The 16,140-nt window shown below is 38.3% G+C and overlaps 1 protein-coding gene across 1 annotated transcript in view; it reads right to left on the reverse strand.

The window, feature by feature from the left end:
- BTC (betacellulin) overlaps positions 1–16,140 on the reverse strand; it is a 47,793-nt gene that overhangs the window by 18,857 nt on the left and 12,796 nt on the right. The window contains exon 2 of the mRNA XM_052642066.1: positions 5,404–5,502. Coding sequence (XP_052498026.1) covers positions 5,404–5,502 — 99 coding nt within the window. The remainder of the gene's footprint in view (positions 1–5,403; positions 5,503–16,140) is intronic.

Genomic DNA, 16,140 nt, shown 5'->3' on the forward strand with positions numbered 1-16,140 from the left:
AGTGGAGGAATACAGCAGACACCCAGATAACCTAGTTTAAATATAGAATTTTCCTCATTTTGATGGATGCTTTGATCAAACAGTATGGTTCTTTAGTCTTTCTGTGTGTATGTGCTAAGTTGCTTCAGTCGTGTCTAACTCCTTGTAACACTATGGACTGTAGCCCCCCAGAATCCTCTGTCCATGGAATTCTTCAGTCAAGAATACCAGAATGGGTTGCCATGCCCTTCTCCAAGGGATCTTCCAAACCCAGGGATCAAACCCACGTCTCTTACGTCTCCTGCACTGGCAGGCAGGTTCTTTTCTACTAGCCCCTCCTGGGAAGCCCTAGTCTTTCTGTACTTAATTCTTATTCTCCAGCCAAGCAGGCTTTGTCATGCCTTTGTGATTAAAACTCTTCACAATTAATACATTAGGCTTATTTTCATAAAATCGTCCCTTACCTATTCTGATAAGGTATGAAAAATCTATTTAATAATTTTGCAAATAATATCAATATCAGCAACTCTTCTGAAATCAGTTACTGGGATAATGCTTTTTTGGTAAATCTCATTACAGTATTTATAACCTCTTGTATCTCTAAACCTTTAGTTAAATACATAGTTAAATCTCTATGTAAGAGATTTAAAAGAGGGGAACTAAATTCAGGCTTCCCTGGTGGCTCAGATGGTAAAGAATCTGCCTGCAATGCAGGGGACCCAGATTCGATCACTGGGTCAGGAAGCTATACTGGAGAAGAGAATGGCTACCTACTCCCGTATTCTTGCCTGAAGAAATTCACGGACCGAGAACCCTAGCAAGCCAAAGTCCATGGAGTCGCAAAGAGTCGAGCACAATTGAGCAACTAACACTTTGAACTTCTCAACTTTTTATATTTTGAGATAGAAGTCCCACAAGTGTTAACAAAGAGAGAGAGGAAGGAAAAAATATCGTTATAAATTGACCTTCCTACACAGATATCTGACCTAAAAAGAGGGGGAAACAATCAGTGCACTGAACAGTTCAAATGGTCACAGCAGAATCTGGAGAAAAGTTTCCTCTTAGACTATGAAGTACAGCCTGAGACTTTAATATTTTAGACATCTTCCCAGTAGGGACTTCTTCATTTTACAATCTTCTTAAACCAAGAGGGGAGGAAGAAGGTTTTATATTTTTTAAGTTAATTTTTCTTCTTATCTTGATAACTATCACCATGGGACAGGGGAGTGTAAATTCAGGATGTTCTTGAAAAAGTGCAACATCAGAAAATGTATTGTAATTGAGGATTCCCATTTGTCTTATGTTCAATGCTGTTTTTTGTCAAAATGTGAATTGGTCTATTTCTCCAGGAAAAGAAAAATAAACCTCACAGATGTACTTGTTACCCTCCTGAGCTTCTAGGATATGCTTATACAGAGGGCCATCAGGCCTCATCAGCAAGTCTTTTACCCAGAAGGACTGTGTTAACCATTTGTGAGCTTACAGGAGTGGACATTCACTTACAGCTGCACTTTTCATTCTAGCCCTTTTAAAGGAAGAAGAAAGAATTCAGTGTTGAGATTTGAGTGTATTTCATATATGTAAAATTATTCTTGGCTAGGAGGTAAATAAGAATGGACAGGAAAAAAACTGTATTTCTTTTTGTTTTTCAAGAGTGCATGTGATGCCTCCTTTGCTCATTCTCCCTGGCTGGTTTGACTTCAACTCCCTCAGCTCCTAAATTTTGCAATGCATGGAGGTGCAACACTTTTTCAGCTTTTCTCCTCGCTCCTCTTCCTCTCTGGGAGTTTCCTGGCCTCAAACAGCTTAATGATAACAATGCCCAAATTTGTTTCCATCCCAGATCTCTTACTCCCGTGCTAACTGCCTCATTAACATGTCTAACTGGCATTTCAACTTAACACTTCCAAAATGAAACCTAGAATTTCCACCCCCTCAAATCTTGTCCTTCCTCATCTCAGTAAATGGCCTCTACCTCTTTTTTCCTATTATCTTTGTGACCTCATCTTCGACCATTTTGTTCACTGCTGCATCCTGGGCACTTGGAACTGGGCCTCCTGTATAGTAGGTAGCTCATAAGTACTGACAAACAGAATGAATGTTTCATTCAAGGTCGAAAATGATGGACTAAAAATGGAATGCTTAAAGACTGGGGCTGTTGGCAAGTAAAATCCTGAAATCATTTAGAAACAAGAAGGACTCTTAAAAATCATTTAATTCAGGGGTCCCCAACCTCCAGGGTGTAGACCGGTACTTCCTGTCAGATCAGCAGCATTTGAATAGAAATAAAGTGCACAGTGGGCTTCCCTGGTGGCTCAGAGTAAAGAATCTGCCTACGATGCTGGAGACTTGAGTTCTGTCCCTGGGAAGATCCCTTGGAAGAGGGAATGGCAACCCACTCCAGTATTCTTGCCTGGAGAATTTCAAGGACAGAGGACTCTGGCAGGCTACAGTCCATAGAGTCACAAGAGTCAGACAGGACTGACTTCCTAATACTTTCACTTTTTCACTTTCAAAGTGCACAATACAAGTAATGTAATTGAATCATCCCCAAACAACACCCCCATCCCAGTCTGTGGAAAAATTGTTTTCTATGAAATCCATCCCTAGTGCCAAAAAGGTTGGGGACCACTGAAAGTCACTTCTTTATTTTACAGGTTCCAAATTAAGTCTTTGAAAGCTTAAGCAATGTGCTCAAGGTCACATAGTTACTCAACAGAGACAATCTGCTCCTGTTTTACATTAATTTCTCTTTCAAGAAACTACTGCCATTTGCACTTTCAAGCAATTGTTTTTTTTTTTTTTTTCAGAATTTTTCTCATGTATTGAGCACTCTGGTCTTCTAAAGTGATTCTAGAATATTACCATGGGAATTAACAATACACATTCTAGAGCCAGTCTTTCCAAGTTCATGTCAGCCTACTCCGCTTACCTGTGATCTTAAACAAACTAGGAAACCAACAATTTATAGACTGAAAGGGCAATCTACAGCCTCTATAGAAAATAGCAAGGAGTTTATTCAAAAATTTTAAGTGGAACAGCCGTATGATCCAACAATACCACTCCTGGATATTTATCCAAAAATCAGGATCTCAAAAAAGAAGCTGCACTCCCATGTTAATTGTAGCATTTTCACAATAGCCAAGATGTGGAAACAGTGAAAATATTTATCAAGAGATGAATTGATAAAGGAAATACAGTATATACAGACAATGGAATATTAATCAGTCTTAAAAAAGAAGAAAATTTTGCAATATGCAGCAACATGGATGAACCTGGAGGGCATTATGCTAAGAGAAATAAACCAGTCACCAAAGGACAAGTAATACATGATTCAACTTATTTGAGCATCTAAAGAGCCAAATCCACAGAAACAGAGTAGAATGGTGGTTGCCAGGGGTTGTGGAGAGAGGCCTTGTTTGTTGTTCAAGGGCTATAAAACTTCAGTTCTGTAAGATAAATAATTTCTAGAGATCTACTATCCAACATCAGAGGCTATAGTTAATAATATATGCTAAGTCACTTCAATCGTCTTTGACTCTACAGCCCTATGGACTGTAACCTGCTAGGTTCCTCTGTCCATAGGATTTCCCAGGCAAGAATACTGGAGTGGGTTGCCATGCCCGTCTCCAGGGGATCTCCCCGACTCAGGAATCAAACCCAGGCCTCTTAGTCTCCCACACTGGCAGGGGGGTTCTGGGAAGCCCCAGTAATATTGTATTGTGCACTAAAAATGTTGTTAAAAGTGCTCATGATAATAACAAAATTTAAAAATACATTTAGGAGGATAAGTAATATTTTTTAACCCTGTCAATCATCAGATTACAGAATAATCTCCCAAAGGAAATGTGAAAGTGTCATTTAAGACATATGAAACCAGACTGAAGGAAAGCACACACATAAAGTAGGCTTTGTCCTCCTCACTACACAGGTGACAAGACCCACACCATCGTGATCTAAAACAGCCATGGACTCCACAGCTCACGGGCACTCTCCAGACCACCCACTAATGGGAGGGAGGAAAGAGGAAAGTTGGGCTAGAACTGATGACTCACATCAGGACGACTTGCTCAGCGTGTTCCTGGCTCAGTTACAACATCCCCAGGACACTAGGAAAGGAGTACTTGCACCAGGTCACCATACTGCAGCTCAGAGAAGTTTCCAGAGGTTCTTCTCCACTCTGCCCTACTTTCAGAATTGGCCTATGTTGTGTTGTGTTTTGTTTTGAAATAAGAAACGGCCCCTGTAGAAGATCAGACCATACAATATGTAAATGACAGACAGACCTTAGACCAGAAGTCAGTCAACTGTGACCCAAAAACCAAATCTGGTTCACAGCTTGTTCCTCTAAAAAAAAGTTTTATTGGAAGACATCCAAAGCCATTCATTTGCATACTGTCTATGGCTGAGAGTTGGACTGTGAAGAAAGCTGAGCACCGAAGAATTGGTGCTTTTGAACTGTGGTGTTGAAGAAGACTCTTGAGAGTCCCTTGGACTGCAAGGAGATCCAACCAGTCCATTCTAAAGGAGATCAGTCCTGGGTGTTCTTTGGAAGGAATGATGCTGAAGCTGAAACTCCAGTACTTTGGCCACCTCATGGGAAGAGTTGACTGGAAAAGACTCTGATGCTGGGAGGGATTGGGGGCAGGAGGAAGAGGGGACAACAGAGGATGAGATGGCTGGATGGCATCACTGACTCGATGGACATGAGTTTGAGTGAACTCCGGGAGATGGTGATGGACAGGGAGGCCTGGTGTGCTGTGATTCATGGGGTCGCAAAGAGTCAGATATGACTGAGTGACTGAACTGAACTGAATTGAACTGATGGCTGCTTTCAGTGGTAGAGCAGAGTAGTTACAAAAAAGACCATAAGCCCCACAAAACTTCAGTTTTTACTATCTGACTCTACTAAAGCTGACCTCTGCCTCAGACTAATAACTTTGAGAATACTAATTCAAGCATCTGTAAGGTAAAATATGTTTTAAAAATTGATGACTTCTTCCCTTCTTTTAAGTTATAAAATAGAAAATAAAATTTGAATAGAATGTGCCAACTTTCTATGAATCTAGTCTAAGATATCACATGATGCTAGAGGCTGGAAGTCACGTCTATGATGAAATGAGAAAGACCTGAGTGTGAATCCCAGAATTGTAGTATACCAGCGGTGTGACCTTTGGCAATTACATATTCTTTCTAGCTTCACCTTGAAAAAAGTAAAAAGTGTTACTAGCTCATAGAGTTCTTGCAAGGAGTGAATGCATTACTGTATGTAAAGCCCGGTGCCTGGTACATTAGCAAGTGCTCAAAAAACTATCTGGTTTTATGATTACTGTATTATCAACAACTTAAAATTTAGGGAATTCAGCTTTCTGAGATTGAATACAAAGCTGATGAAATACAAAGACATCACTAGTTATGCATTACCTGGGCAGTTTTCTGCATGATCTCCACAGAGAAGGCCATCATTTTCAGGACTTCTGGTTGAATTCCCATCTGCCAGAACACAGTGGAGGATCACTAGACCTTCAAGTTCAAAACAGAACCAAAACAAACATGAAACCTTGAAAATGTGCTCAAGACAAAAGATTCTATCAAAGTCTTGACCGTTATGAAAATAACAAGCCTGTGGCTCCCATTTCCAAGTTATTCTCTTGCATCATGGAAGGGGCACCCAGGACAGCATGTCTCATTTTTTAAGCTCAAGGCTCAAGACAGAATTTTCAAGCCAGTATCACTTTCTGGGTTTCCCTAGTGGCTCAGACATTAAAGAATCTGCCCACAATGTGGGAGACCTGGGTTCAATCCCTGGGTTTGGGAAGATTCCCTGGAGAAGGGAATGGCAACCCACTCCAGTATTCTTGCCTGGGAAATCCCATAGACAGAGGAGCCTGGAGGGCTACAGTCCACGGGGTCTCAAAGAGTCAGACACGACTGAACAAACAACACACACACATCACTTATATCTGATGAGACTTGGCCCTATAAGTGAGAAGACTTAGCCATAGCTGTGATGGAGCCTTATCCTATAAGCAGAAGAACAAAGGGAATTCTCAGCCACCTGATGAATATGCACTGGTGAGCTTCAGGGAGGAGGGATAATGAACCCATGTGGCAATGTATTTTCTCCACTGGTCTTCACACACCCAGTGCTTCTCAAGTTTTAACTACTCAGTGTGCTTCCTTCTGGGGAGATGCAAACTAGTGTGCTTCCTTCTGGGGAGATGCAAACTAGATATTCAATTCATAGGAACTATTTTAAAATTTGAAGTCCCTCCAGCTTACTAACTCTGTCTCTGAGAAGGACAGGCCTCATGGAAAAGCAGGGGGAGGAAAGGAACACTGTGCTGAGATTAGGAAAGTTTAGAATACCAAGGGTAGTCCTTGCAGGGATTCTGATTCAAACAAACCGACAGTAAAAATCACAGTAAAGATAATCAGGGGAATCTGACAATCTTAAGAAATTGTTAGAGTGTCAAGTGTGACAGGAGAAGGAAATGGCAACCCACTCCAGTATTCTTGCCTAGAGAATCCTGTGTACAGAGGAGCCTGGTGGGCTCCTATCCATAGGGTCGCATAGACTCGGACACGACAGAAGCGACTTAGCATGCATGCATGCATTAGAGAAGGAAATGGCAACCCACTCCAGTATTCTTGCCTGGAGAATCCCAGGGATTGAAGAGCCTGGTGGGCTGCCATCTATGGGATCGCACAGAGTCGGACATGACTGAAGCGACTTAGCAGCAGCAGCAGCAGCAAGTGTGATAATGATATTGTGGTTTAGATTTTTAAAACAGAATCTATATCTCTTAGAGATATGTATTTAAATACTTATTAAAGAAATTAATGTATCTCTGATTTGCTTTAAAATAATCCAACAAGGGAAGACAGGTGTGTGGCAGTGAGGGAAAGACAGATGAAACAAGATTGCCCACATATTGATCATTGTTGAAGCTGGGTGGTATGTATGTCAAGGTTCACTCTGCTGTTGTCTCTACTTTTACATATACTTTAAAATATCTATAATAAGAAGCTGGAGAGGAGAGGGCAGAGGAGGAATGATAAAACTGCTTGGGAGCTGGATGATCCTGAGTTCATAATCTGTTTTTGCCACTTTACAGCCCTGTACCATGGGCAAGTTTCATAACCTCTCGGTTTCCTCATCGGCAAGATGGAGATAATTATTATCCCTTCTTCAGAGTGCTGTCGTGAGGCTCAAACCAGCTAAGTATGCAAAGCACTTAATGCAGTGCTAACAGTTAATCAGTACTCAGTAAAATTATTAAATCAGTACTCAGTACTCATTATTATGCAACTAGTAGGAACAGAGTAACTTGCAAGAACAGAGTAACTTGCCCACTGGTTGTGTTGACAAGGTTCTAAACTCCACATGCCCTTCAAGTACAATTAAGCTCAACAAACATCCACAAGCACCCCCAAAACACACATGTGGACAGGAAATGCCCTATTCTCAAACTCTTCCAACGCTGCTAAGGCAGGTAATCAGCCAACCAAGTAACCAAAACACAAAGTGATAGTATTGTACCAGATAACAATAGAATCTAGAAAGTTCAAAGGCTGAAAGAGTCTCAACAGAGAGTTTTTTCTATCTCTATTGAATTGGGAGAAAAATTTTTTTTTTAAAAAGAGATGGTACCTAGCATTGGAAACAGTGAAGGGAAAAAGAAACTCATATCCATTGATAATAGACAAATTATTACTACTCTTCCACAGGACAATTTATCAGGACTCTTAGCTTTTAGCTAAAAGCTTAAAAATTGTACAAGTGTTTAAATCCAGTAGTCTCATTTCTAGCAATTTTTCCCAAGGAAATAAATTAAAATACATAAAAAGATTTCACTACAAAATTTCTACATGTGATGGCTTATTAAAAAAATTAGAAATTGGCCTAAATATCTAACAATAGAGAACTGATTAAATATAAAGGAAATACTTCCAAGTAATAAAATGCTCTTCAGTCATAAAAATTTGTTTCAAACATTTAAAAATATCCCTCAGTAAGAGAAGCAGTTTATAGAATAGTAATTAGTGAGATCTGAGTGTTTTTTCTGCATGTGTTTGTGATAAATATAAAAATATCCACATAGATAAATAGTTTAAAAAAAGATGGGTAAGTAGATAGAGTTGCCCACATGGTTAGAAGAATTTTTCCTTAATTATCCTAATTTGCACTTTCTAATTTTTCTACTTGACTATTCTGTTTGTTGAAACAAGAAAAAAGGAGCAGCTCAAATTAAAAAACAAAACAAAACACAATTTGGCACAATTTGGATACCAAATTTCTATATATTCTTCTGCCTTTAACCCTATTACCTAGCTTCTCCTTTCACACTTAGAACAAATCAGAAACAGTCATTTAAGACTTCTCAAGTACAGGAATTGTATATTTCCCAGCTCTGAAATCCTGTTATTTAACACAGAGCACAAGGGATCTTCAACAAATGTTGATAGATGAGCAATCTTAGATTAATCTATGAACATACAAAACAAACATTAAGTTCAAAGATCCCAATGTCAATGTCCAGTGGAAAATTTTATCCTTTTTTATTATAAAACAGGTTTAAATCATTTTTAAAACCCCATATATGGGCTTTCTTCATGGGTAGAATCAGAGGCATTAATTCTTCAGTTAATCTGTTCTGATGATGGAAATTGAAAAAAAAAAACTAAATCTGATAGAGATTTAACATCTGCAAACTAAGGATGGCAATATCTTCCTCTTAGGAGTATTGTAAAATATAAATTAACATAAGGAAAGATACACACATGGCTCGGCAGATAGTGTACAACTTTTAGTCTTCTTGAGCTCCTTCCCTTATCACTTTATAATTTAACACAACATTCTTTATTCCCACATGACAGAGGGAGTCCTGATTCCATGGAAATCCTGCCGGGGCCTCTGAACACTCTGGAAGGCTGTGCCCAGGCTGTCTTCTATTAAGGGTTACTCCACATGCTGGCATCAGCTGGCAAAGAAATTCCACTAAGGAGAGCCCCTGGAAGGATCCCTTGGGTTAGACATTCTCGGGCTAATCAGACACCAAGTTCAAGGCTCTGGGATGAGGTACACAGTTCCTCCTACTCCCATGCAATAATCTTCATCAGCTGGTGGTCATGAACCAAATCAAGCTTGATTTTGAAGAACAATTTACTTGGTCTGCACAGTTTTTTAAAACTGAATCATGATCGTTCATATCAAGCCTGGATTTTTCTCCTTCTATTTTAAAAGTGGAAGTCTGAAACACCTTCATAGCAACAACTAGCTGGAACCTAGTAGCATGTGACCTCTTTAAATGCCACAGACTCCACCAGGCTTGCTGACTTCATTTATTTTAACTTCCTAGGAATCTGAGTGTGTGATCCATATGGAGAGTCTCAGAAATCAGAGAAGTGCTCACAAAAGCATCTACTCAATATTGAAGGCTACTTCAAAGAGAAAGGATGCTCCTGTTTCATCCATAATTCAACAGATATTTATTAAACATTTTGGGTTTGGCACTGATGCAAGACACTGAGTGTTCAAAGATAACAAATATTATCACTACCTTCAAGGAACTCATATTCTCATAAGGAAGATCAACACGCAAATCTATAAGATATAATGTGATAAGCAGAACAGAGGTAGCATGGGAATAACACAGGGTGGAGAATCAATTTGCATACCAGCAAAACCTTCACAGAGAAGGTGAGAATTACAGTGACTTTTTAATAGGTAATAAATGCTTTTTTTTAAACATCAATAACTTCTAGGAAACAAATACTGAGTTATCAAGATAACATGATTGTATTATATTGCTTCAGCAGTTGACAATATTTATGTGGTAATGATAATGTAAATACTGATGAAAGTGAAAGTCACTCAGTCATATCCGACTCTTTGCAACCCCATGGACTATATAGTCCATGGAATTCTCCAGTCCAGAATACTAGACTGGGTAGTCTTTCCCTTCTCCAGGGGACCCAGAGATTGAACCCAGGTCTCCTGCATTGCAGACAGATTCCTTACCAGCTGAACCACAAGGGAAGCCCAAGAATACTGGAGTAAGTAGCCTATCCCTTCTCCAGAGGATCCTCCTGACCTAGGAATCAAACCATGGTCTCCTGCATTGCAGGTAGATTCCTTACCAACTGGGCTATCAAATGTGTCATAAAATCAAGACCAGTGATTAGCCAACATAGACCATGTAGAGTAACTAGTTGTGATTAACTGTTATCTATGCAGTGCTCATCATTAAGTGTTTAGAGTATTACCCTTATAGTCACTATACTGGAATGAGAAGAGAAACTCAACAAGTCTAAACTTGACAACTCAAGAAATAGTATTACAAGCAAATGGTTTAGCAATACAGAGGTAAATACAGAAGAAGCACCTTAAAGAGTCAAAAGTGGTTGATTCTGGCAAGGTGAAGAGCCAGGAAGGCAGGAACAAAGATCTGCTAGTCAATATTATGATCTTTTTAGCACTATTTGATTTTTTAAAATCTGTGTATGTGTATTACTTTATTAAAAACAAAATTAATTTTTAAGAAAAAGACAACTAAAATTGTAACTAACCAGGGCATTCTAAATGAAAGAGACAACTTATAAAAAGGCATGGCATGAATAATACAACTTGTCCAGTTCTTTGGAGGGTGGGTGGGGATTGTGATGGAAGAAAAGATTGGAGGGCCTGTAGGTCACAAATGGCTAAGAGCCATGTTAATTACTTTGGATCTGCTTCCCTGGTGGCTCAGACAGTAAAAAAATCTGCCTGCAATGTGGGAGACCCAGATTCCATCCCCGGGTCAGGAAGATCCCGTGGAGAAGAAAATGGCAACCCATTCCAGTATTCTTGCCTGGAAAATCCCATGGACTGAGGAGCCTGGAGGGCTACAGTCCAAGAAGTCACAAAGGGTTGGACATGGCTGAGCAACTAACACTTTCACTTTCATGTAGTTAAAATGGGGTCATTGAAAAGTTTTAAGTGAGAACCACTGTGATCATCTGTTTTTCCACTTTGAAAAAGTTCCTTTAATACCAGTACAGGTGATTCAGACACACCTAAATGAAGGTGGTGGCAACATAATCATATGGAGAAGAAGAAATGAACATGAGAGATATTCACAAAGTGAAGTATAAACAAAAAAAGACTTAGTGACTAATAAGCTAGAGTAGGAGGTGGGGTAAAAGGAGTCTAGGATGACTCCAGAGTTTGTGACTAGAGTTACTGGTTGGATTGTGGTACCAACCACAGGTATAAGGTATACAAGAAAACAAACAGGTTGAGGATTGCTATAGACTGTTTTGTTGAAACCTAATCTCAAATGTGATATGACTCGGTCATGAGGGTGGAGCCCTCATGTTTGGGATCAGACCTTATGAAAGACACCTCACAGAGCTCCCTTGCTCCTTCTGCCATGTGAGGACACAGTAGAAAGATGGCTGGGTATGAACCAGGAAGCAGGCTCTCTCTAGACACTGAATCTGCTAGAGATCTTCATCTGGGGCTTAACAGCCTCCAGAACTGTGAAAAACAAATGTTTGTTATTTATAAGCCACCAAGTCTATGTTATTTTATTATAGCAGCCCAAACTGAATAAAATAGGCATGGAGAAAAATTCATTTTTAGACATTCTGAATCTGACATGACTGTGTCTCATTTACAAATAGTAGATAGATATTAGATCTGGAACCCTGGAGTGAAGTCAAATCTACAGGTTCTGAATTTTGGAGTCATGAAAAATAAACTGGTATTTAACGGCATTGATATGGATCTGTTAGAAAGAACTATATGAAAAGAAAAAAAGCTGACTAAGCATACAATCCTGTGGGGGGGAAAAAAAACCAGTATCACAGAGGAGCAGAAAGAGAAGAGCTCTCAAGGGATCAAGAAGGAACAGCCACAGAACTAAGAAGAGAAGTTTCCTAGAAGAATTTGATCAACTGTATATGGTGACTTAGCAGTAAAAAACCACCTGTAGTGCAGGAGACTTTGGTTGGATCCCTGGGTCGGGAAGATTCCCTAGAGAAGGAAATGGTGACCCACTCCAGTATTCTTGCCTTAAAAATCCCATGGACAGAGAAGACTGGCAGGCTATAGTCCCTAGGGTTGCAAAGAGTTGGACATGACTGAGCAAAAGCAGGGATAAAGGCTGATGGAGAATTAAAAATAAAAACTGAACTATATGCATTAGATTTGAAAAACAAAAAGCACTAACAATATCTTGCTAGATGGAAATGGCATGAAATGTGTGCAAATAACTGTAGATTACTCTTCAAAGATTAGAAAGGGAAGGGTACCATTAGTCAATATGTACAGAAAAGAGAATTACTTTGCTTTCATCTTTATTATGAAAGATAATTGACAGGAAGATGCCAAAGGTACCGGGGAGAGGCAAAGGATGAGTTAATAACAGAGGCAGAGAGTTTGGAAAGTGTAGCCCAAAAGGCAGGGCCACTGCAATTGCAAGGTAGTCCTTTGCCATCAAAGTTAGCAGTTCTGGCAGGTATAACTTTATTTCAAGTAAATGAAAAGTCCTTGGTGAATAAAAGCTTAAAGATATCTTATATTCAATATATCTTACCTCACTGATCAAAGAAACACACGTTCTGGTTAAAATGAGTGGGAAATATCTAATGGGTTTCTCCACTTTCACACTACTAGCATTTTGGAGCTGGATAACTCTGTTTTGGGATGCTATGCACGGTACTATGACTAGCAGTATACCTGGCCTTTGCCCACAAAATGCCAGTGTCACCCCCCTTCCTTCCTCCATCCAACCCTAAATGTCACAATCAAAACTATCTCCAGACCTTGCCAAATGTTTCCTTGGGTGAGAAATTACATTGGTTGAGAACCACTGAAATTCTCTTCAAACCATTTTAATGTTTTTTTTTTAATCCAAAACATAGCTCTCTTTTTAAAAATACATTCCTTTAATCTAATTCAACTGCATAGCTTCAAAGGCTCAAATTTTGACTTAAAAAATTTCTTAGGGAAAATGCCATTATCTTATGGAAAGATCACCAGATTCAGTCATTAATTCACCACTTGACCTTGAGTTAATTAACACACTATCTTGACCTTTTTCCCAAAGAAAAAGTACAATCAAAGGCTCTCTGCCTATCCCATGATCTAGTTCACAAAAATCAAGTGAAATAATTTAACAAAAGAATTTTTAAAAGAAGACACATTATTAAAATTATCAGAGAACTTATGATTTTATTTTAGAGAAAAATGAAAGAAAGTATGATCCTAGATGTGGAAAACATAAGATTTTCATTCAAGAGTCACAAATTATATTAAATTTCAGAATTAGTAAGAACCTCAGAGGTATTCAAATCTCCTGCCAACCAACTCTCATGGCTAAATTGTCTCAGTCATGTGCGACTCTTGCAACTTTATGGACTGTAGCCTGCCAGGCTTCCCTGTCCATGAGAGAGACAGGCAATACTCCAGGCAGGAATACTGGAGTGGGTTACCATGGCCTCCTCTCTGGGATCTTCCCAATCCAGGGATTGAACCCGTGTCTCTTACGTCTCCTGCACTGGCAGGTGAGTTCCCACTAGATCCTGGAAAGCCCCCAACCAACTCTCAGCTTCTCTATAAAACATCCCCTGAGAGAGTTCATTAAGCTCACCTTTAAAATTTTGGCACAGAGACTTCTAAGGCATCCCATTTCAATGAGACCATTCATCCATTCTTTTGATCACAGTCATTCATTCAAAATAAATATTAAGCATCTATTTCTAAACCTCTATAAATGCTTCCTGATATTGAACTAGTTTTTTCCTTCCCATAATTTTACTCTGCTAATTGGAATCACATAGAATAAGTCTCATCTCTCTCATGACAGATCCTCACATATTTGAAGCCAGAAATCAAGCCTTCCTGAAAGAATTTCTCTTCCTCAGGTTAAACGTCCTGGTGACTTCAATCATATTTTACCTGAAGTCACCAAGACTTCTCATAAACCTTACATCCTCCTTAAACACAGGGTTAAAATAAAGCACTATTTTATATGGTTCAGCAAAGACAGAGTGGGGCTCTCAGCCACCACACTAAAGGCACCATAAGCAGCCCCATAGCATATCAGCCCTTTTAAATTATTCCATTAATTTCAGGGGTTTTATGCTGCTTAGAATAAAAAGAAACTCCTAAATTTCTTATATGCTAGAAGGCAGTGTACTGATGGATTTTTTGTTCCTTTGTTTTGTTTTGTTTCAATTTTCACCTAAACATGAATTTCCACTTGTCCCTTTATATTGCAATAAATTTTAGCTGTCATCCAAATATTTCACAATCTCTTTGTTTTCTTATTCTTTCATTCAATCTATTATCCATGTCTCCCTGCTGCACATGACCTGCAGAATTCTAGGATGCATTCAAGCAATAAAAACAAAATAACACAAAAAAAAGTTAAATTAGCTGCACTTACTAAGTGACTAGACACTGAGTCTGTATCTCTGGGGTTGGTTTAAAAATGGCGAATCTACTCATAAAGACAAAAACGAAAAGAAACTTAATTCTACTTTAGTGAGTCAAAGCTCCATTTACTTTTCTGCACTTTGAGATTCTCAAATTAAAAATTATGGAATTTATTAGAAGTATTATCCCCGTCAGCCAGCATAGAGAATGAAGTCACTGGGAACAATACAAGCATTCAAAGAGACACAGTTTGACAAGGAGCATGACCCGTCATCTCAAAGCTACTGCTAATGCTGAGGTAAGTCAAATACCAGCTGGGTCAACTATTTAAAAAGATCAAATGTGACCAAGCCAAATAGTCACATATGTTGTATGTGCCTCATCTTGGAGCTGAACTTTCCATTTTTAGACCCAAGTGCATTTTATATTTTTAAAATAAATATAACAGTATCACAAAATGTCCATATGTCTATATTCTGATAATTTAGGACATCTACTTGTGTCTACTAAATCCAGTGATTTTCTGTGATATCATATCAACCTTATTTTAGGATTCAAATCACACACCATGTCCCACTAGGCAATCCAACTGTAAATCAACAGAGAATATATCAATTTACAAATACAAGCAGAAATCAGAACAATATTTCATAGTCAAATTCCCAAAAGTTCATTTATATTAGAGGAATTAATAAGAAAAGGATATGTTTGGAGTCAAATGGAGCTGTATTTGAATCCTGAATGTACCTTTTAATTTACCAGCTTTGTGATATGATTAAGTTACTCAACATGGAACTACAGGGTGTCCATCTACAAATGGAGGCCCATAATACATGACTTACAAGGTAACAATTTAGCTAGATGCTTAAAGAAACTGGAAAAAGTAAATTATCATCATTAACCTTGACAATACCTGTCACAATATAGGACTCAACAGAATAGCAGCTATGGGACCAAAAGCAAAACAATTCTTATTACTCTAGTAAAATATAAATTCTCATTCTCATTAATGGATACTGACATTTCCACATTTATGGTGTGATTTGCCTCATGTATCAAGTATTCCTATGAAACAAACTACAAAAGATAAATAAATGTACATATACCTATTACACTTCTAAAGTGCAAGATCAAATATGTTTAGTGAGAAAAACCTGTATGTTGGTCTTTTCACATGCTGTTTTTCTCCAGTGTTTTTTAAAAAATAATTAACGTGAACACACTTCAACCAATTAATAGAAATACATCATCTCATGCATTTCTGTTTCTTTATATTTTCAGTACAGTCTGTCAGCGACTCAGCATGCTGTTTATGTCAGATGGGTGCTACTGATTCAGTTGGTTTGTTAAATAAGTCAATGATACAAATATAACAGATAAATTCAGATCTTAGATGATACTATTTAGCAATCAAATGTATTATATATCTAATTTTTAATTTCTGAAAAATAAAATTAATAAAGTTTTAAAATTTAAATCAATGTTAGAATTTAGGCAGTTGGGAAATTTCCCCAATGTATCTCTATTGTTAAAAAGAAAAACAGAATCCTAAGTATGCATACTATACACAAAAAGTATTTTCTACATCCAAAAAGAGGACATATCTAAAATGGATTTGAAAAAAATATTCAGGGGTAGAAATCCTTTTTAACATTGAGCTTGTGGGTGGCTGAGTAAACCACTTTGAAATAGATTAAGTTTGACATCGATGTTCTCCTCCATCTTTTGGTGACTCC

The sequence above is a fragment of the Budorcas taxicolor genome, chromosome 6 (genome assembly GCF_023091745.1).
Source record: "Budorcas taxicolor isolate Tak-1 chromosome 6, Takin1.1, whole genome shotgun sequence".
Classification (NCBI taxonomy): domain Eukaryota; kingdom Metazoa; phylum Chordata; class Mammalia; order Artiodactyla; family Bovidae; genus Budorcas; species Budorcas taxicolor.